Source organism: Schistocerca serialis, chromosome 11 (genome assembly GCF_023864345.2).
Source record: "Schistocerca serialis cubense isolate TAMUIC-IGC-003099 chromosome 11, iqSchSeri2.2, whole genome shotgun sequence".
Taxonomy (NCBI): Eukaryota; Metazoa; Arthropoda; class Insecta; order Orthoptera; family Acrididae; genus Schistocerca; species Schistocerca serialis.
Window position 1 is genome coordinate 39304201 of NC_064648.1, and position 20952 is coordinate 39325152.

Sequence of the window (20952 nt, forward strand, 5' to 3'; positions counted from 1 at the left end):
AACAAGTTATCTATATATGTGATTACTGCACTCTGGGCAAATAAAACTTCTATAATGAAAATGTTATATATTTTCATTTGAAATTTAGTTTTTGCAATGCATAGCTGGAGTCAGCAGAACATGTTTCGTATGACATCCGGAATTTGTTTGTTAGTCATTACAAACAAAATTATTTTTAAAGCTGAATTTTACAAGCCCACTCAGTACAGCAGTACCAAATTAGTCTAGTCCAAACTTTTGTTGTACCGATACGTATTAACAGCTACAGGAAAACAAGAAAAATTATCAGAACTGAAGCAGCAACTTTGTAGTGCTGCAGTATGGCAGTAGCTGACAGTGGGAATCAGGTCAGTGTGCGAGTCATATCTGGACTACTGTTTTACTGTCCATCTGAATACATAACTATAAAATTAGTAGTGTACTAGGCTAATTTTTGCTATTACCTGGGCATGTAAAAGTCCACTTCAAAAATCATTTTGTTTGTAATGGGAAACAAACCAATGTTTTCCTTTGACACTACGTATTGCACAAAATCTACAATAAGCAGTATTTCTTCGGGTTAACTCCACAAGCACATTCCAAAATTGAAATTATAGGTATCAGCCAAAACACTAGAGAAAATGTGCCTGATGATTTAGCCCTTCAAATGGCAAAATGTTTTATACAACATAACAGTGAAATACATGTCTGTGTGTATACTTTGGGAATAGTAATCAATAAAACTGCTCAATTTATTATGTATTTCTAAGTCCCCTGTGAGTTATGGAGTGGTAAATATTTGTACAATTGAATCTGTGCTGAAAATGTTTGAAAAATGTGCAGGAAATTAACTTCTGGTAGTAAACCTACATCCTCAGGGGCGAAGAAATTTCCCAAAGGACTAGGGTTTGCACCCAACTTAAGACCTTGTATACAAATCCACTTCCTTGAAATGCTTCTTCAAGCACAGGCAAACTGTCTACCCTACCTTTTAGCATCTGTGTTAGATGTTTCATCCACTAGTCCACTTGACACATTGTTACCCAGACTATCATCAGTTGCTGTATAGTACTGTAGTAGTATTGAAACTGTAGAAATAATCACTACATTATCTGCCTCAGAGTCTACTCCAAATTCTGAATGATTTTTATCCTTCTCTGTAATCTCTTCCTAGGACTGCATTACATGATCAGCCACAACTTTGTGTGCCATGGGACTGTGCCACCTCCATGAAGTCATTCTTATTCATCCAAAAGAAATATTCACGGATGTCAGTACAATCCCTCTAACTATAACAAGCGAATGAAAATCAGTGACTAATGTACCTCTTACTTCTGAGTATGTGTGCATAAACTGTTTAACTGTTTTTGCCACGCTGCATATCATCAGTAATCGTCCTACACATCCAGTGTTGGCAGAAATAATTTTTATTACCTAGGCGGCCGATATTTTTGACAGAATTTGTGAAAGAATATTACATTCAGTGTTCATAGTTTATTAGAACAAGCGTTTCACAGCATACAATCAGCAAAATTGTACATAAATAGGAACCAAATTCACAACAATCTTCTTTCCTTACACATACAGCACGGAAGAATACTAGCTGTAAACTTGCTTACAAATGACTATTTTATGCTTTACAATGTAGAAATTGTTACTGTGAATTGAACTTACTATTGTTTATACCATAATGTATCAGAAGAGTAAGCCCACTTCTGACAAATACTAATTGAACACAAAGTCAGTTACAGAGAAGAGTGCCTGAAAGGCCATTGGTAAATATACATACTGTTACTCACTTGTTGGCTGATATTTTGAGCCTATTGACTTAGAAACTTAAAAATGGAATTTTTATTTGTCAGACAAAAGTATTATCGCTATATTAATACCAAGAAAATTGATTGTTTGTGGCAGATAAGACTAGTGGTATATATATTTACCAGTGTCACATAAAGATGTAAACAACACTTAGGTGTATCTGATGTACAGTAACTTCTCTCTGCAGCCAGTGTTCTGTTTTGCAGGTCAAGGAGTGGTGTTGGAACGCTGTGCGTTCAGTGACTTTGTCTTTGTGGAGGCGATGGTGCAGTGTGGGTACCTCAGTAAAACAGGTGAGCAATAAAACAACACTCGTATCATCCGTCTGCTGTTCGAACACTAATATGAAGAAAACTGATATTCGTGTATTCGTTTCACCTGGCAACATTCAGGTTTTCTTGTACGTCTAGCCAGACACACTTGAAGACGTCACACTCCAGTGCACTGTAAATAATGTTAATCTTGATAGTAAAAGTCTTGATTTGTGTGGCCATGGTGTCAGTAGTCTTATTAAAAGTGTGTGTTAACTCTGTGTTTCTTTCATTCATTTAAAATTTCATCAGTGGTCTGGAGTGTGACACAGTAGTTAACAAGAAAAAATGTTGTAAGTAAAATTTACACTCCCATATCTCAAAATTGTGATAAAGTATAAACACTACTATGAAGTTTTTTGCAGCAGTCTTCATGTGAAAAGTTGTCAGTTTACTTGCTACGTCAAATTTGGATAAAATTCAGAGCGTTCTACAATTGCCTCCCTCACTGTCATCGAGGACTGGGGCTGACTGTGGAACACTTTGAAGACAAGTTTGGCAAATTGTACTCTCTGAACAAAATGCGGTCGGGTTCGTTGTTGATCCAAACTGCTTCAGCTGCCCTTTGTGCCTGTGATCATCTTGGCACAATTCCTGTGTCCAATACCCCCCAACAGTCTTTGAATATGGTGTAATTTTTCACAGGGACCTCATCCTTCAAACTGATGAACTTAGGGACAATCTAAGACGGTGGGGTGTTCATTTTGTTCGGCGTGTTCAGAAGGGCCCGACGGACAATCGCATTGGTACTGGGGCCTTTATTCTGGCCTTTGAAGGGGATACCCTCCCTGAGAAGGTCAAGATTATGGTTTATCAATGTGACGTCAAGCCGTACATCCCACCACCTATGAGGCGTTTTAAGTGCTTGCATTTTGTCCACATGTTTTCCCACTCTTAGCAGACCCCTCTCTGTGGTGACTGTCGACGTCCACTCCATGAGGGGAGTTCCTGTGTCCTCTTGTCATGGCAATCATTCTCCACATTCACCAGATTGCCCAGTTTATAAGAAGGAAAAGAATATACTGGCGTATAAGTCCCTTGATCGTTTAACCTACACTGAGGCTCTAAGAAGTATGCATGTCTTCACCCTGTGTCCGTGACATCTAGCTATGCTTTAGTTACATCTTCACCCCTTCCTCCCCCTTCCTTACCCCAGTCCCGAACCCCTCTTTTCTCCCCCTCCCCTGTGGTTCCCACACCCTCCCCTCTGGGCACCGCTCCCTTCCCCAGCCGGAGAAGTGTCCCACTTCTTCGGCGTCTGCCGGTCACGGGTGCCCCCCCCCGGGACCCCTCTTCCCGGCACCTTCGAGGCCAAAGGCCTGCTGCCACATGACGACCACGATCTGTGGGCCCCCAGGTCGCCCGCTCTCTTCCTGTTCCAGATCTTGCTGCAGCTGGCTCCTTTTAGCAGCACAGGCCCTCCTCGATCTCAAACAGAAATGAAGAAGAAATGCAAGTCCCAGTACAAGGAGTCTCTGATGGGCCCCAGAGGTCCCGTCCCCACCTTCGCAACCTGCCTCTGACCTGCTGTTCGAGGATGACGCCCCCTCCTTGTCGGTGACGGGCGGTGACCCGCGGCATGACCCACTTTAGCCTGTTCACCCCACATTTGACTCATCGTTCTGTGGTTATCCAATGGAATTGTAATGGATATTACTGTCACCTTCCGGTGTTGGCATCCCTTATTTCATTTTACTTTGCAGCTTATGTGGTTCTACAGGAATCTCATTTTACTGATGATCACTCACCGACCCTCTGTGGGTTCCGTGCTTTCTGTCGCAATCGGGTCAGCCCCCTGCGGGCTTCTGGCGGCGTTTGTACATTGGTCCGTACAGACGTTGCCAGCATGTGGATTCCTCTTCAAACTACATTGGAAGCGGTTGCTGTTAGGGTCCACCTGGACTCTGGGGTCACAGTTTGCAATCTTTATCTCCCTCCTGACAGGAGTCTTACACCTGCAGCCTTAACTGCGCTTCATCAGCAACTTCCTCCTTCTCAGGAATTTTAATGCTCATCATACCTTGTGGGGCAGTGCATTTCCATCTAGTCGGGGTCTTCTCATAGACCAGTTTCTTGCAGACCACGACCTGTGCCTTCTTAATGATGGCTCCCCTACCCATTTCAGTGCCAATCATGGTACTTTTTCTGCCATTGATCTTTCTTTTTCTCCTCCCTCCCTCCTCCCTTCATTACACTGGTCGCCACGCGACGACCTTTGTGATAGTGACTGCTTCCCATTGATTCTCTTGCTCCCTTCCCGCTCCCCGATGGACAGGTTATCTTGTTGGTCTTTCCGACATGCCCATTGGCCTCTATATACTGCACAGCTCATTTTTTCCTCCCTCTTTGTCAGGTTGTATTGATGGCGTCCTACGTGACGTGTCTGGTGCGATTGTTTGCACTGCTACCCTTGCTATCCCACACTCATCTGGATCATTTCGCCACCGGCAAGTCCCGTGGTTGAGTACAGCCATTGCCATTGCCATCCGTGATCACCGTCGAGCTTTGAAACACCTTAAGAGGCACCCATCCGCTGCCAATCTTATTACTTTTAAGCACCTTTGCGCCAAAGCCCGTTACTTCATCAAACGGAGCAAACCGGTGTGTTGCGAACGCTTTTTTTCTTCACTCGTTTCTACTGTCCCAATGTCATGGGTATGGACTACACTTTGCTCTCTCTAACATTGCCATCGACAGTCTACCCTCCCGGGCCTTTCCCTCGCGGATGGCCTTTGTACGGGAGCGTTTATTCTCCTGTAACATCTTTCGGCCCATTTTGCAATAGCATCAGCGTCAACCTACTATCCGGCTGCTTTCCTTTACCAGAAACATTGGGCCGAAGCTTCCGCCTTATGTCTTACCTCTTGTCAGTCAGAATCTTACTGAATGGGAACTTCTTTCTGCACTTGCTCCTTCTCGTCATACGACCCCTGGCCCAGACTCCATTCATAACCAATTGCTTCATCATCTCAGTGCTCCACAATGACATCTTCTCAGGGTGCTTAACCGTATTTGGCACCAGGGTGACTTCCCTTCTCAGTGGAGGGATAGCATCATGGTTCCTGTCCTTAAGACTGGTAAGAACCCCCTGTTTGTCGAAAGCTATCGGCCAATTAGTCTGACAAACATCGTTTGCATGTTACTTGAACAGATGGAAGCCCGTCGGCTCAATTGGGTCCACAGAATCTCGGGATCTGTTGTCCCCATACCAGCGTGGCTTCCGAGAGAGACGGTCTCCGATCGATCATTTACTTTTCTTGGAATCCGCAGTTCGGCAGGCTTTTTCCCAGCGCTGCCATTTGGTTGCAGTATTTTTCGACCTTCGCAAGGCCTATGACGCAGCTTGGTGCCATCTTCCTTACACTTCATGAGTGGGGTCTTCAGGGCCCATTCCCGATTTTTATCTGCCAGTTCCTGTCCCATCAGTTGTTCAGGGTTCGGGTTGTTACTGTTTTTATTTCTCCACGGACCCAGGAGAATTGCATCCCACAGGGTTCCGTATTGAGTGTACTTCTTTTCCTCATTGCTATAGATGGACTTGTGGCCTCTGTCGGTCCTTTGGTCACCCCTGCTCTGTATGTGGATGACTTCTGCATTTGGGTTAGTTCCTATTCCATGGCCTCTGCAGAGTGGCAGCTCTAGGGTGCTATACGGCGTGCCTCTGCATGGACCCTCTTACACGGGTTTCAATTCTCTCCTTTAAAATGGCAGGCGTTCCACTTCTGTCGCCATACTAAGAGCGGCCCGATCCAGAGCTCTACCTCGATGCACAACGATTACCTGTGGTCCCACAGTTTCATTTCCCAGGTCGTCTTTTCGACAACAAGCCCACTTGGCTGCCTCATGTCTGACTTCTGAAGATAGAATGTTTCCGTAAACTCAATGTCCTTTGCTTTCTTGCCCACACCTCTTGGTGTGTAGGTCATTCCACTCTGCTCCACCTTTATCGTGCTTTAGTGCTGTCTCGCTTGGACTATGGCTGTCAAGTTTATGGTTCGGCTGCTCCTTCCACACTGCACCTCCTGGATCTGGTCCACCATCGTGGTATCCGTTTGGCCACCGGTGCTTTCCCTACTAGCCCTGTTGATAGTGTCCTGGTTGAAGCTGGGATCGCCCCCCTTTCTGTTCGGCGGTCCCAGCTTCTGGCTTCTTACGCAGTCCCACCCACCTTCGGTTAGTTTCTTGGCCCCAGATTTGGATGGATCTCCGCCGAGTTCCATTCCTATGGGAGTTTTGGGATGCTGTTGTTTTTTACACCGATGGCTCTAAATCTGCTGATCGTGTGGGATTTGCCTTCACGTCCTCTGTTGGCATGGAAAATGATCTCCTGCCAACTGCGTATGGGGTGTTTACTGTGGAACTGATGGCAATTTCCCAGGCCCTTACATTTATTAAGCAGTCCCAATTCAACGGCATTTTGCTATGTACGGACTCAATTAGTGGCCTTCAGGCTATTGACCGTTGTTTTTCCCACCATCCCTTGGTCTCGGCCATCCGTGACCGTCTCGCTAATCTTCACCGTGCTGCTTGTTCTGTTGACTTCCTTTGGGTTCCTGGCCATGTGGTTATCCCAAGTAGAGTGCTTGCTGATCATTTGGCTGGGGAAGCAGTCACTTATCCCCCCTTCTCTGTAACCCCTCCTGCGGTGGATTTACGGCTTCGTGTCAAATCCCACTTCGCACAACATGGGCCAACTCTTGGGAGGCTACCTCCCTGTCTAATAAACTTCGTGCGATTAAGGTGACACCTGGCCCGTGGCGTTCTTCCTTCTGCCTCTCCCGAAAGGACTCGACCACACTGTGTCGTCTCCGCATTGGCCATACCAGACTGACCCACGGTTTTCTTTTGCGTAATGAGCCACCCCCACTGTGTGGTTGTGGAACCTTCCAGTCAGTAGCCCACATTTTGGTGGAATATCCCCTTCTTTTCACTCTGTGTATTAGGTATAGAGTTTCCCGCACTTTACCTTTAATATTGGCAGACAATTCTCAAATTGTTGACCTGGTTCTCAGTTTCCTCTGTGAAAGTGGTTTTAATTTTAAGTTCTAAGGTGTATAATCTCCCTCTGGAGTAGGGGCATGGCAGTGAGGGTTGGGGTGTCTCCCACTGTAAACTGTGTTGGGAGATTCCATACTCCCCTCCCTGGCCAAGATCCTCTTTTCTCCCCCTTTTACTCTGTTTTTACCGCTTTTTAGATTTGTTTAGTCTCCTTTTGCACTGCACACTTTTACATTCTAGCTGTTGAATGCTTTTGAATAGCAGGTGGTCTTGCCTGTACTGCATCAGAGGTGGTATATTCCCTGCCTCTAGCGTAGCCTTGGGGTTACCCACTTGCTGACTTCCCTCCTTTTGTTTTCACCATTGAAGACACGACTGCACTTTTACGTTTTTTAGCCTTTTACCTTTTATTGTTATGACCCTTCTGAGATGTAAATCCGCCCGAATGGACCACCTTTGAAACAAGGGACTGATGACCTTGCTGTTTGGTTCCTTCAACCCCAATCAACCAAACCAATCCTCCTTCCGGCAGAAGAGTTGTGGGGTAAGAGGGGTGTAGGGAAAAGAAGGTTTATGAAAAGGGGTACAGTTTGGAAAAGTCACCCAGACCCTTGGGTCAGGGTAGACTTACTGGACGGGATGAGAAGGAAAGGAAAGACAAACTGTTGGGGACAGCACTGGATGAGATTTGAAAACCTGAGAGCTTAAAGGTGGAAGGCAGGGTAGTATGCAACACAGAGATTATTGCTAAAACGTCGTGCAAGAGTTAATAAGTGTGAAAAACTAAGTGCATTGTGTGTAACAGAGGTGGGAGGGGATGGCGAAAAATAGACGGGTCAGCAAATGAAAGATGTAGAAAACTAAAACAGAGTGAAGAAAGGAGTAGTTACTGCGAAGAAATGTTGAGACGGAAGAAATTAATGTAAAATAAGGCCAGGTGGGTGACGAGAACAGAGGACACGTAGTAATGCTAGTTCCCACCTGCACTTAGTTCTGAGAAACTGGTTTCTGGGGGAGGAATCCAGATGGTGCTTGTGGTGCAACAGACACCGAAGTTATGACTGTCATATTGTAGAGCATGCTCTGCAACAGGATATTGTGTTGTCATTATACACCTTCTGCCTATGCCCATTCATCCTAACTTATAACTGGGTGGGGGTCATACTGATGTGAATGAATGGCTGAACAGTGTTTATCTAACAGCTGGGATATGACATGTTGTTTCAGAGGTGGCTCTCTCTTTGATGGTATATGTTTTGCCAGTTATATGGTTGGTATAGGTGGTGGTAGGAGGATGCGTAGGGCAAGTCTTGCACTGGGGATGGATGATCACAGGGGTAGGAGACATTTCCCTACCCTATGACTCCTATCCCTGTGATTGTCCTTGCTGCAAGACTTTCCCTATGCACCCTCCCTCTGTTCGAGATGCCTGTTGTACCAGGATTGTCAGCATACACTTTGCTTTTCAGTGTGCTCCATTCACCATAAAACAGGGAAAGCAGTAATTTTCTCAGTTTGTTATATAAACACCACATTTCTACAAATATGTGGTTGTTTTAAAGTTTCTGTAGAAAAATAAACTTGGTTTACATTCATAAAAGGTTCTCTCTCATCGCACCGTTTGGCACCGGACCACGCACAGTGCATAATTTTTCCAAATGTGACTGAAAAAGGTAAGCAGTGCCTGTAAATATTTAAAACGTCTTTTAGGCAATGATGAAGTGTTACTAGCACCTACGTGCATGCTCGTTAGGAAAGATTTACAGAAGATAGACTGAATGAGTGGTGGTGATATCAAGAAATGCAGTGGTATGTTCCTGAAAAAACAACTGTTGTATGAAAACATCTTGCTACCATACAGGCTCTTTGTGCTGCAATTTGTGGCATCAGTGTAAGAACTATCCAGCGTGTGTGTCATGAGGAAATATCCTTGATGGCAAATTCTCTGAGAAAAAATATTAGACGATGCAGCTCTTTAACAAAACTAATAATTTTTACTGGATTTGTTAGATCTGTGGGACATATTTTAAACGATGTGCGATTTAAATATAAGCATTAGAATGATGGAAGAAATTTTTACTTTAACCTAATGACATAATGGCAGCTAGAATTAAATTTTGCGGACAATGAATTAGCAGCATACTACGGTGATGTGTGACCTATATTCCACTTGGATGAAATGTACGTTACTCAAAACCATTCACTGAAGTCCATATAGTAGAATTAGAGTCGAAGTGGATGTTTTAAGGTACCTGTTCGGAAAGGGGTCAGGCTGACAGTTGTGCGTGTGAAGTCAGCAAAGACTGGTTTTCTTAAAGAAAGTAAATGAGTTACAAATGTAGGAAAACAAGCGAGTCAGAAGATTACCATTCAGGAATGAACACTGCTATGTTTGAGCAATTATGCATCTTTGTTAGTGTGCTAATTACTTGAAATTCAATTAGTTATAGTATTTTTCACTGTGATATGCGTTTTTGTCTCTGATTTATGTACATTTATACTTCATATAAACATGCAATACGTAATGTTGTCTATAATTCCATGCACTGTAGACTGCAAGTAACGAATTGAATGGAAAAGCTTTTAAAGTGGTTTTTAAATTCAAATAATTTAAACATACTTTGTTCCATAACGACATGACTGACACAGCCTAAACCAGAATTTCACCGCAAAAGCATAATTATATTGATTTTGACCAAATCAGAAACTACAACGAGTAACAGAGGTGCTTATAACTCACTGTCTGACAACAGGGCACTAACAGAGCATACATCAGTATGCTTGAGCAGCCCGCTTCTGACTTGCTTAGATGTCTTCCTGTGATCTGATTTGGTACGGATCCCAAACACTTGAGCAGTACGCAAGTGTAGGTCTCATTAGTGTCTGCATGTGCTCTCCTTTACATGTGAAACACATATTCCTAAAATCCTCCCTACAAATGGAAGTCAGCTGTTTGTGTTCCCTACTACAATCCTTACATGCTCATTCCATTTCATAGTGTTTTGCACAGGCCTAGATATTTAATTAACCTGACTGTGGCAAACAAGACACTTCTAATACTGTATCTGAACATTACGGGTTTGTTTTTCCTAATCGTCCTCATTAACTTATATTTTCTACATTTAGAGCTAGCTGCCATTCATCACACCAACTGGAAATTTTGTCAAAGTCATCTTGTATCAGCCTACAGTCACTCGATGCCGACACCTTCCTGTATGCCAAACCGTCATCAGCAAATGGCCACAGACTGCGGCTTAAATTGTCCACGGTATGATTTGTTTATATAGGAAATACCAGCAACCGTGTCACATTTCACTTGGTCAGGCCCAACAATACTCTTGTCTCTGATGAACACTTGCAGTCAAAGACAACATACTGAGTTCTGTTACTTAAGAAGTCTTCAAGCCACTCTGATATCTGGGAACCTATTCCATCTGCTTGTACCTTGATCATCTGCAGTTAGGTACTGTGTCAAATGGTTTTCAGAATCTAGAAATATAGAATCTGCGTGTTGCCCTTTAAACGTAATTGTATATCGTGTGAGAAAAACGCAAAGTGTGTTTCACATGAGCAATGCTTTCGAAAACCATTCTGGTTTGTGGACATAGCTTTTCAGTCACTAGGAAATTTATATTTGAACTCGGAATTCTCCAGCTAACTGATGTTAAGAATATTGGTCTGCTATTTTGCGGGTCTGTTCTTTTACCCTTCTTATAAACTGGAGTCACCAGCATTTTTTCAAGTTGCTTGGGACATTGTGCCGGACGGGGGATTCGCGATAAATGCAAGCTAGGTAAAGGACATAGAGTACTCGTATAGAACCGAATTGGGATTCCATCTCAACCTAGCGACTTGTTTGTTTCCGACGCTTTCAGTTGTTTCTCTTCACCAGTGATGCTTATTACTATGTCGTCCATATTGTGCAGTGGTCAAATGATAGTATGTTTGTACAATTCTCCTGTGTGAATCATTTCTTAAATGCGGAATTTAAAGCTTCGACTTTTGTTTTGCTACCTTCAACTGTCACGCCAGACTGGTCAGTGAGTGACTGGATAGAACCCCAGACAAGCTTAACGATTTGAAATTGGGCCAGAATTTTCTTGGGTTGTCAGCCAGATCTTTTGCTAGGGTATGACAGTGGTGGTTGCTGTAAGCTTCAGACATACGAATCTCTAATAACTTTTGCCCGTCACCATTTGCATGTTCTCTTTTGAACTGAGAGTGCAACAGCCGTTACTCTCTCAGCATTTTCTGAATTTTGCTGCTAAACCATGATGAGTCTCCTCCGTCCTTAAAAGCACTTACTAGGCACATTCTTGTCCAGTCTAACCTGTCATTTTCTAGCTAATATGGAAAACATTTCTTCATAAGCTAACTTTAATATGTACCGCACCAACTTGGCTCTGTGCACAGGTGCAATTGATTCACTGTTGGCTGTCAGTATACATTTATAATTGAAAACATGCAGAAAAACGGACTAACCCTTAAGTGTAACAGGTTAGAGATAATTGTTGCCATCTGTTGCTGGATATGGGAACTGTCAAAATTAACATCGATCTCACCTCTGAGTGATATTTAGGGTGAGACCAATGTCAGTTTTGATAGTTACCGTACCCAGCAAAAGATGTCAACACTTATCTAAAAAAATGGCTCTGAGCACTATGGGACTCAACATCTCAGGTCATAAGTCCCCTAGATCTTAGAACTACTTAAACCTAACTAACCTAAGGACATCACACACACCCATGCCCGAGGCAGGATTCGAACCTGCGACCGTAGCAGTCCCGCGGTTCCGGACTGCAGCGCCAGAACCGCTAGACCACCGCGGCCGGCAACACTTATCTCTAAGCTTTTACACTTGAGAGTTAACCCAATTTTCCGTGCATGTCTTCCATTATCGCATACACTGTGTACATGTCACAGTATGTCGTGGCATCATGTATTGTTGACAAAGTTATGGCTGTCTGCTGAGCAAATATTGACTAATTGTAATATACTATCTTGACTATTGTAGACTTCTGAAGATGACAGAGCCATCTGTCAAAACCAGTCTAGTGAAATAAATATTCAAACTGGGCAGCTGACGACTGAATTTTATTTTAAAACAATGGGGGAGGGAGCTAGAGAGAGAGAGAGAGAGAGAGAGAGAGAGAGAGAGAGAGAGAGAGAGAATTCTTCCTTCTGTTGGTCAGATCAGATGTTATATGAGAATATTGCAAGTTGTCAGATAGATGGTAGTTTTGTACGGTGCATATGGAAAACGTCATTTATTCCTCTGTTGTTTAAGTTGTCACATGATACATTGTTTCCTCTCAATTACAGTCAGTTACAGAATGTTATTTTTTTTTATCTCAAATCCCATCTTTACAAGAAATTTTGTGACACATCATACACCTAATGAGGAGGAACTACCAATATTTGTAAAGATTGTAGTGTGTGAGGATGCGGCAGCCCCACACCTGCCAACAATAGTAGAGATTTGTCAAAGTGAAGACTGTTTCACTCATTGCAGCTGAGAGGGTTCTGGGTGGTAAAATAGTAAAAATATTATCTTGTATATTTAGTTCATCATATTGTTCATACAGTACCTTCTAATGTTTTGAAATGATCAACTTGTTAATAGGAGCATGAATATTTAATTTTACATTTAACATTTACATCACATGGTCAGTGTGGAAGCATTCTTAATACTCCCTAAAACTGATCTGCTGATCTTTTACAAAATGTTTTCACAATTATATTGTCGGGTATTTTTCATTGACAGATTTTGTCACAGGATACTCCAAGCCTCTCCTTCAGTGGTCAGTGTACTGTCCAAAGCTTCACGATATACTTATTGTGACGTCAAGGCACGCTGCCTGCTGAGTACCTCAAACTAGTAATAATGCAGCAAAAACAAATGTCTGTTTTACTGAGCTACTGTCCCAGAATCTAGTACCAGTTGCAGAGTGCTATCTAACGACTTACAGGGGAAAGAAAAATTTCATTTTAAATATTTTGTGTGATTGTTGACACAATTTAAAAACTAAAATGCTGTCGTAATCTCCTCATAAAGAGGTATAATCTTATGTTGAAAGTTTCATTCAGTAAGATGAGTATTACCATTAGAAATTGTGTGTTTTGGGGCTGTGTAACTGGCAGCACACAAATGCCTGGACTTTATCCATCCATTTTGTGAGAATGAGAGCACTTAGCAATTTCTGACAAACTTTACACACAATTTCAAACCTTTAAGAGACACTTTCTGTCTGGCATCCCCCCCTTTCCCACAGATTGACAAAAGCAAAGAAGGTTATCACTTACTACATTTTTGCTGTTAATGCAGTGAAACGTGCATTGGACATCACATTTTAATTTGTTACTTCTTTATTACAGAGTCTATTCACAAAATAATTTTAGACAGTATCCACATATACGACTGAATGTACCTGCAAACTTGTATCCTTGTAAGACTCAAAGTTCAGGAGATATGACATCACAAACATTGAGATGTGTGGAAAACTAGCTTTTGCTTATAACTGAGCCCAAATTACCCAGACTGTACTCGTTTAGTGTTTCATAATGAGAGCACTTAGTGACTTCCAACAAACTTTAAGTGTAATTTATAACTTTTTCCAACCTTTTTTTGGTTTACGTGCTAATGTCAGATGCTTAACACATTAACTCATTTCTAAAGTAATCAGACATTTAAAGCTGTTTTGAACATGGGAATTCATCTCTTTAAAGAATCAGGTGTTTACTAGTGCACTAACATGTAAAATCATATGTATAAAAAAAGTGTCTCCCATGCATTATTCAGAATGTACCCTTTAAAGTAACATTAGTTAACAACACGTTCACTCATTTATAGATGATGGGGAGATTACAGAAAACTTTGCATTTCTAACATTTATAAGGTGTAAAACTTTGCTACTGCTGTTTTTTCCCCAACATTAGAGGCTTTAATGAAACAAACTGGTTACACATGTATCATTCAAAGTATTTTTCATCGCTGGCCACTACTTTCTCCCATCTTTCGAGCAGTGTACGAATCCCACGTCAAAAAAATTGTTCGTCTTTTGAAGCGATCCATAAGTTGATCCAATGTGTGACTTCCTCATGAGACCAGAAGTGTCGGTCAGCCGGGCCATGCGCCATTGTATCTAAACAGGTGATATCAGAGGGAGCAATGTCTGGAGAATACGGCAGGTGGGGTAGGACTTCCCATTTTAACGTTTCCAAGTACGTTTTGACCTCCTTTGCAACGTGGGCTCGAGCGTTGTCATGCTACAAAATCACTTTATCGTGCCTCTCGCTCTATTGCAGCCGTTTGTCTTTTAATGCTCTGCTCAAACACATTAATTGCGTTCGATAACGAGCACCTGTGATTGTTTCACTTGGTTTTAATACATCATAGTGCACGACACCGAGCTGGTCCCACCAAATGCAGAGCACGATCTTGGAGCTGTGAATATTCGGTTTGGCCGTCAATGTGGAAGTATGGCTGGGATATCCCTATGATTTTTTGCATTTAGGGTTTTCATAATGAACCCATTTTTCATCCCCGGTCACAATGCGATGCAGAAATTCCTTCCGTTTTTGCCTCTGAAACAACTGTTCAACCGTTCAACTTCTCTTGGTTTCAGCTCAGACGGAACCCAAGTCCCTTCTTTCTGAATCATTTTCATACCCTTGAGATGTTTTGAAATGGCTTGCCGTTTCACTCAGCAATGTCTCTTAATTCTGCATCTTCGAAAGCATTCTCTCTTTCACCACTATGCGGGTCTAAGACATTAAAATTGCCCACGACACATTCTTTCACTAATAGCGTCCTTACCGTACCTACTTCAGAGTATTCGATGAGATTCAGCCGCTGTTTTCTTTATATTGAAACAAAACACTAAGACCTCCCACAAATGAGGAGAATTAGGCTCGTAAACTGACATTTTCAGTCGAGAACAACATTATGATGGACACACAGATCGACTAATGTTTGAATGAGGTTATGTTGACACAGGTCCGAGCTAACTGCCTGATGTCTGCGATCCGTTTCTTTCGACCGCTACTTACTGTTGTCACCACCTATCAGCAAATGGCGGAATCAAAGTTATACACCTTGTATTTGAAAATCCCGAATTTAACTAAGAAAATTTGTACACACTCACACAGCGCGCAGCGTGTACTACGACGTTCGCCGCAACACGATATCAGAGCTGCTGGAGCCCCACCTGGTGATATACCTGGACGTGCCGCCAGCGGCCGTGAGGCAGAAAGTGGAGGCGCGGAAGCTGCCGCACGAGAAGAATTCTCCCGTCTACAAGGGCGACTTCCTGGAGCACCTGGAGGAGGCCTACAAGCAGCGCTTCTTGCAGGAGATCAGGTCAGTGGCCGTCTGCTCCAGTGTGTCTGGTCAGGGCCGCAGATAGGGGGCGGCGAGGGTGTGGGCACGGGGGAGGGGTGTGTCACATAGAGACTGACTGGAAGAAAAGGCAAGAAAGACAGTTTAAGCATAACAGGAAGAGGTATGTGACTCCTCCTAATCCTCATTGTAGCACTGCATCTGTGAGAGAACCCGTGCAAACTGCAGGCAATCCCTATCGCGCACTTTGCTAACAGAAGCAATCTCTTCTTCTTTTTCTTCTTCTTCTTGTGTTACGGCCTCTGTAGGACCACGGTTAGCCCCTTCGTGGACTGCATTTTTCTCTTCTTCTCCCAGAACCTCTTCATTCTTTCTCTTCTCCTCTCCCACTCTTCTTCAGAGATCTTCAGTTTCCGTTTTTCCTGGCGGCTCCACTGGTTACATTCTAATCTTTTCCTGTATTCTTCTCGGTCATTGATCTCCGGCATATTTGTCAGTGTATAGTTGTTCCTCCAATTTTCCTTTCCTTCGACCTTGATCCCCAATTCCAACCAGTCCTTCCGAAGTTCAACAATCCACTTGGTTCCTGTCTTTCTCCTTGTCCTCCCTGTTGTTTGCCACACTCTCTTCGTCATTCTGTCCATACTTGTCCTAGCTACATGCCCAGCAAACCTTGCCCTTTTGAGTCTGATTTCCCCGGATATTGTTCTCATGTACCAGTACAATTCTTCCCTAGGTCTTCGCATCCACCTCTCTCCACCTCTTTTGGGACCTAGCATTTTTCTCAGTATTTTCCTCTCTTCTTTCTCTAGTTGCTCTGCCCCATTTCTTCCTAGTGTCATCGTCTCAGCAGCATATAATACTGCATTCCTCACTGTTGCCTTGTAGTGGTTTATCTTTGCCTCTGTGGATATATTCTTTTTATTGTATACCTCTCTCGTCATGCAGAAGGCTGACTTCATCTTCTTTATCCTCTCTGTTATTCCCTCCTTGCTCCTGTTCCTTCCTGTTATAAATTCTCCCAGGTATTTAAATTTGTCCACTATTTGCACAGTGCCTTCCGGTGTGTCCCAGTTTGCAGTGGTGTTTAATGTCTTTGTCTTGCTATAGACGATCCTGAGTCCCACCTTTCTGGCTACCGTACTTAAGTTGTCGAGTTGTGTCTTGGCGTCTTCTTCTGTCTCACTTACTATTGCTATGTCATCTGCAAAGGCTAGGCAGTCCACTTGAGCCCTGTTGTCCTTTTTGTCCCCCACACGGGTCTCTGGTATTCCCATTTCCTCGTTTATTGCTCTCCACTGCCTGATCACTTCGTCCAGTGCTATATTGAACAACAATGGTGACAATCCGTCTCCCTGTTTAACACCAGTCTTGATCTCAAATTCTTCTGACAGTGCTCCTCTGAATCTCACCCTTGCTTTTGTGTCTGTCAGAATTTCTTTTATGAGTTCTTGTGTAGTTCCATCAAGTCCTCTGTTCTTCAGGATCCTAACAAGAGTCTGTCTGTCGATGGAGTCATATGCCTTTGTGAAGTCCACGAAGGTTATTACTGTCTTTTTGTTTTTTAAGGCCCTATGTTCTATCAGTTGCTTCAGGATAAATATCTGTTCTACACAACCTCTTCCCTTGCTGAATCCTGCTTGGTAGTCACCAACTGTACTTTCTACCTGTTCTTCTACTCTCTTGAGCAATAGTTTTGACAGTAGCTTGTATCCGATCTCTAGTAGTGATATTCCTCTGTTGTTGTTTGCATCTCTCTTGTCCCCCTTCTTGTTTATTGGTACTACAATTGCATTCTTCCATCCTTCTGGCAACTTCTTTGTTCTCCAGATCTGGTAAATTATGTTGGTCATGTTGTCTATTGCTTTGTTGCCTCCCCACTTTATCATCTCGGCTGCTATACCATCTTCTCCAGATGCCTTATTATTCTTCAGATTGCTTATGGCATGTGCAACTTCATCCCTGGTTGTAGGGCGTGGCTCTCTCTCTTCTGTGTCAGTCCCCAGTTCCAGCTCTTCTTCAGGTGGTTCACAGTTCAGCAGGTCGTGAAAGTGCTCTGCAAAAATCCAACAGTTCTCCTTCGCATTGACAGCCAGCTCCCCTTTCTTATCTCTTATAAACAGTTCTCTAACCTTGTATCCAATCAGACTCTTTCCCGAAAAAGTGTCTGCTGTTCTTTTTCCTGAAGTTGGTCTCAATCTCGTCCAGTTCCTGCTTCATCTTCTGTCTTCTGGTCCATCTTATTGTTCGGGCTGCTTCCTTTCTTGCTCCTAAGAAAACTTCCCATTTTTCCGTGTCCTCCTTGCTGCTCCAGTCTCTCCAGGCTTTCCTGCAAGTCTCTACCGCTTCCTCACATTCATTGTTCCCCCACCAGTGCTTCCATTTCTTTTCTTCCTTTCCCCATAGTTCAGCCTGTTTCGCCATATTTTGCTTCATGTCGTCCCATTCATTGAATGATTCAATTCCTTCCTCATGTCTGGATCGATTGTGTCTTAATTTGTCTCTGTCTACCTTTATGTTTTCTGTTCTTCTGTGGCATTCTGTCCCTGTTTGGAATCCAAAGGCACTTAATTTCTGTAAGATAGTGATCCGATTCTATTCTTGTGTTCTTCCTGACCTTTGTGTTCATGATCTCTTTAGCATTTGTCCAGCTGATTGCTATGTGGTCAATATGGAATTCCCCAAGGTGGGCGCATGGGTTAGCCCATGTCTTTTTCTTACACGGTTTGGCCCTGAAGTGTGTTATCATCAATCTCATTTTGTGTTCTCAACACAGTTCAATTAGCCTTTCTCCATTTTTGTTTGTCCACTGGTGTGCAGGGTACTCACCCACTACTCCTTTATGTTGCTTCTCTCTTCCAATCTGTGCATTATAATCTCCTACTAGTATCTTTACATGTCAATGTGGTATGTTTTTCAGTGTATCATCTAGCTCTTCCCAGAAACTATCAGCAACTTTCTTGTCTTTCCTGTTCTTGCCATTTGTAGGTGCATGTCCATTTATTATTGTATACTTTTTGTTCCCTGCTTGAAAAGTCAGTGTTGATATTCTTTCTGACCTGCTCTTCATTTCAGTTATGCCATTCTCGTATCTCTTGTCTACTATGAACCCTGTACCAAAGCATCTAGGTGCACGTATTTCCTTTCCCACTTTAGCTCCTGGTTTCCCCTTCAGTATTATGAAGCCTTCTGACTCCACTGTGTCTTCGTCAGTGTATCTTGTTTCTTGCATTGCTAATATTCCAGTGCTTCTCTCTTTCACCTCATCTATTACCTGTTTAAGTTTACCAGTCTTAATCATTGTCTATACATTTATGGTTCCAATTCTGAAAGTCTTTTTAGTTTTAATCTTCTTCGAGGTTCTTGGGAGCTCAGACTCTTCCCTTATGCACTTTTTGGCAGGTCCCCCAGAATCCGAATGCCTGCTTGCGTTGACCTCGGTCGATGGGGGATTGTCCCCCTGGGGTAATCTCGATTCCGTAATGCGATCCATTCCACGAGCTAAAAATTTTTTTGATGGGATGGCTCGTGTCCGTCCAGTTATAGGACTGAAGTTGTTAGCCCCAGAAGATGTGTTCAGGCCACCCGTGACATGAGGAGTACAGCCGCTACCTGATATGTTTCAGTGGCTCTTCCACTCTCTCTGCCATTGGGAAGCGACGTTCCTCTTCCGCCTTCGAGACCATTGGCCGGGCTTCGCCTGTAACCCTAGGTAGGGGCCCTAAGTGGGTGCTACCATCGGGAGCCAGATGGATCCAGGTTTTTTTACGAGGTTGTTACTCCTCCCCGTCCTCCTTCCCCATGACTTGCGAGATGGGGCGCAGGGCTTGGGACCGTCAATGGCAGAGTTAGAATCTCTCTGTATTCACTTTCCACTCACGAGCCTTACGATGTCAGCTCTGAATGCACCATCTCCGTGTGCGCAGAGACTCGTCTTGCGGATCCCACCACTGCCCATTAAACTGAAAACTCGTCACTGGAGACTGCTACTAAGTACGATTGGATACGATATGTGTAGAAAGAAATGCACACTTTGCATGTTCGTGCATTTTAAGAAGTGATGGATAAATTTGTTTTAAGAAAGAAATGAGAATGAAGTCCCCGTCCCAAAATGGACATACAAAAGAAACAGCCTGATACTAAAGTAGGCATACCAAATAAACAGACAGTAGAAAAGTGGAAAGTGTTATAAACTGATGAGTGCAGTATCCTGGGAAATTCCATTACTTGTGTGTAGTTTGTGTGAGAAATAAAAAAGAACTGTTTGGCATGATCATCAGGTATGTTGCAGTATTAATCAACAAATGCGAGAACATACCAGTTTAAAACAGTTTTTTAATACAGACAGCAATGCAAATGATGATTATAAAATCATTCTTTGCATCCAACTCAAATCACATTCCTCTGAAGGGGAAAAAAGGAAGAAGAAAATGCCCCTGGTTTAGGTTATAAATGTCAATTTAATTAATGTGCATCTTCGTGTTCTCACAACGCAGTGACTGCTTCCGTAAACTGTGGACATTTAGCCACATAAATTCCACTTCTTCTTCTTCTTCTTCTTCTTCTTCTTCTTCTTCTTCCTGTTTGGATCTTTCAGCTGTGTGTTCTTATACCATTTTCATGACTGAATGACACACTGCCGAAACATCAGAAGTGGAATTTATGCGGCTGACCTATTTAACCCTCGAGAGGGCGCTGTATATAAAGTGAGGCAACCAAAAACAAAATGATTTTGTGTGGTTCCATTGTTGTTTCACAGCTGCAAACACGTACCTATTCCTTCATTATTGCTTCAGTTAACATAGCGAAAAATTGTGTTGGCATACTTCCAAGTGAGCAGCAGTAATATAAAATACAAAGTGAGCTAGGCAAGAAAGAATTTATCATCCGTGCAAAAAATGACCCCGATTATGAACTGCAACATAATCCCACATTGAGGCAGTTGCCTAGGAGATAATTAGTGATCGAATTATCAGCTGACTGAGATCTGATACAACTGCACTGCTTAATGCTTAGTGAGTCATTACTGTCTCTGTAACACCTGTCCTTGGCAACAGTGTGTTATAGTGCAACATTATTTAATTATTGTTTGATAAAACAGTAGTTTAGCTCACATTATGTAAATTTATTTTCTCATTGTTTGAATAAACTAAGACTAAACTGTGATTTTGGCCATACATGACTTATCTTGGTAACATAAGGAAAGCTATTCTATACATGTGTACAAGTGTGCCACGCACCCACTCGTGTTATGAAAAATGGCGCATCTGCTCAATGGTTAATGTGTTAATGAAGTTGTAAATTATTCCCACATTAAGAAATAATTAGGATTCTATATATTACAAGTATAATCTCACTTCTGGTTCTAACTTCTAACCTAGATACAAGTAAAACCGTGACCACTAAAGGTTCTTTATTTTTCTTTTACATTCAGGATGTTGTGTTGCGGTAGCTGATTCGTTAAGGGGGCATGAAATCTTGGTGGACCATGAGAATTCAATTTGAGAG

At 42.7% G+C, this 20952-nt stretch overlaps 1 protein-coding gene across 1 annotated transcript in view; it reads left to right on the top strand.

Moving 5' to 3' along the window:
- Positions 1-20952, top strand: part of LOC126427375 (NADH dehydrogenase [ubiquinone] 1 alpha subcomplex subunit 10, mitochondrial) — a 78878-nt gene that overhangs the window by 41513 nt on the left and 16413 nt on the right. Inside the window, exons 4-5 of the mRNA XM_050089722.1 lie at positions 2004-2090; positions 15255-15465. Coding sequence (XP_049945679.1) covers positions 2004-2090; positions 15255-15465 — 298 coding nt within the window. The remainder of the gene's footprint in view (positions 1-2003; positions 2091-15254; positions 15466-20952) is intronic.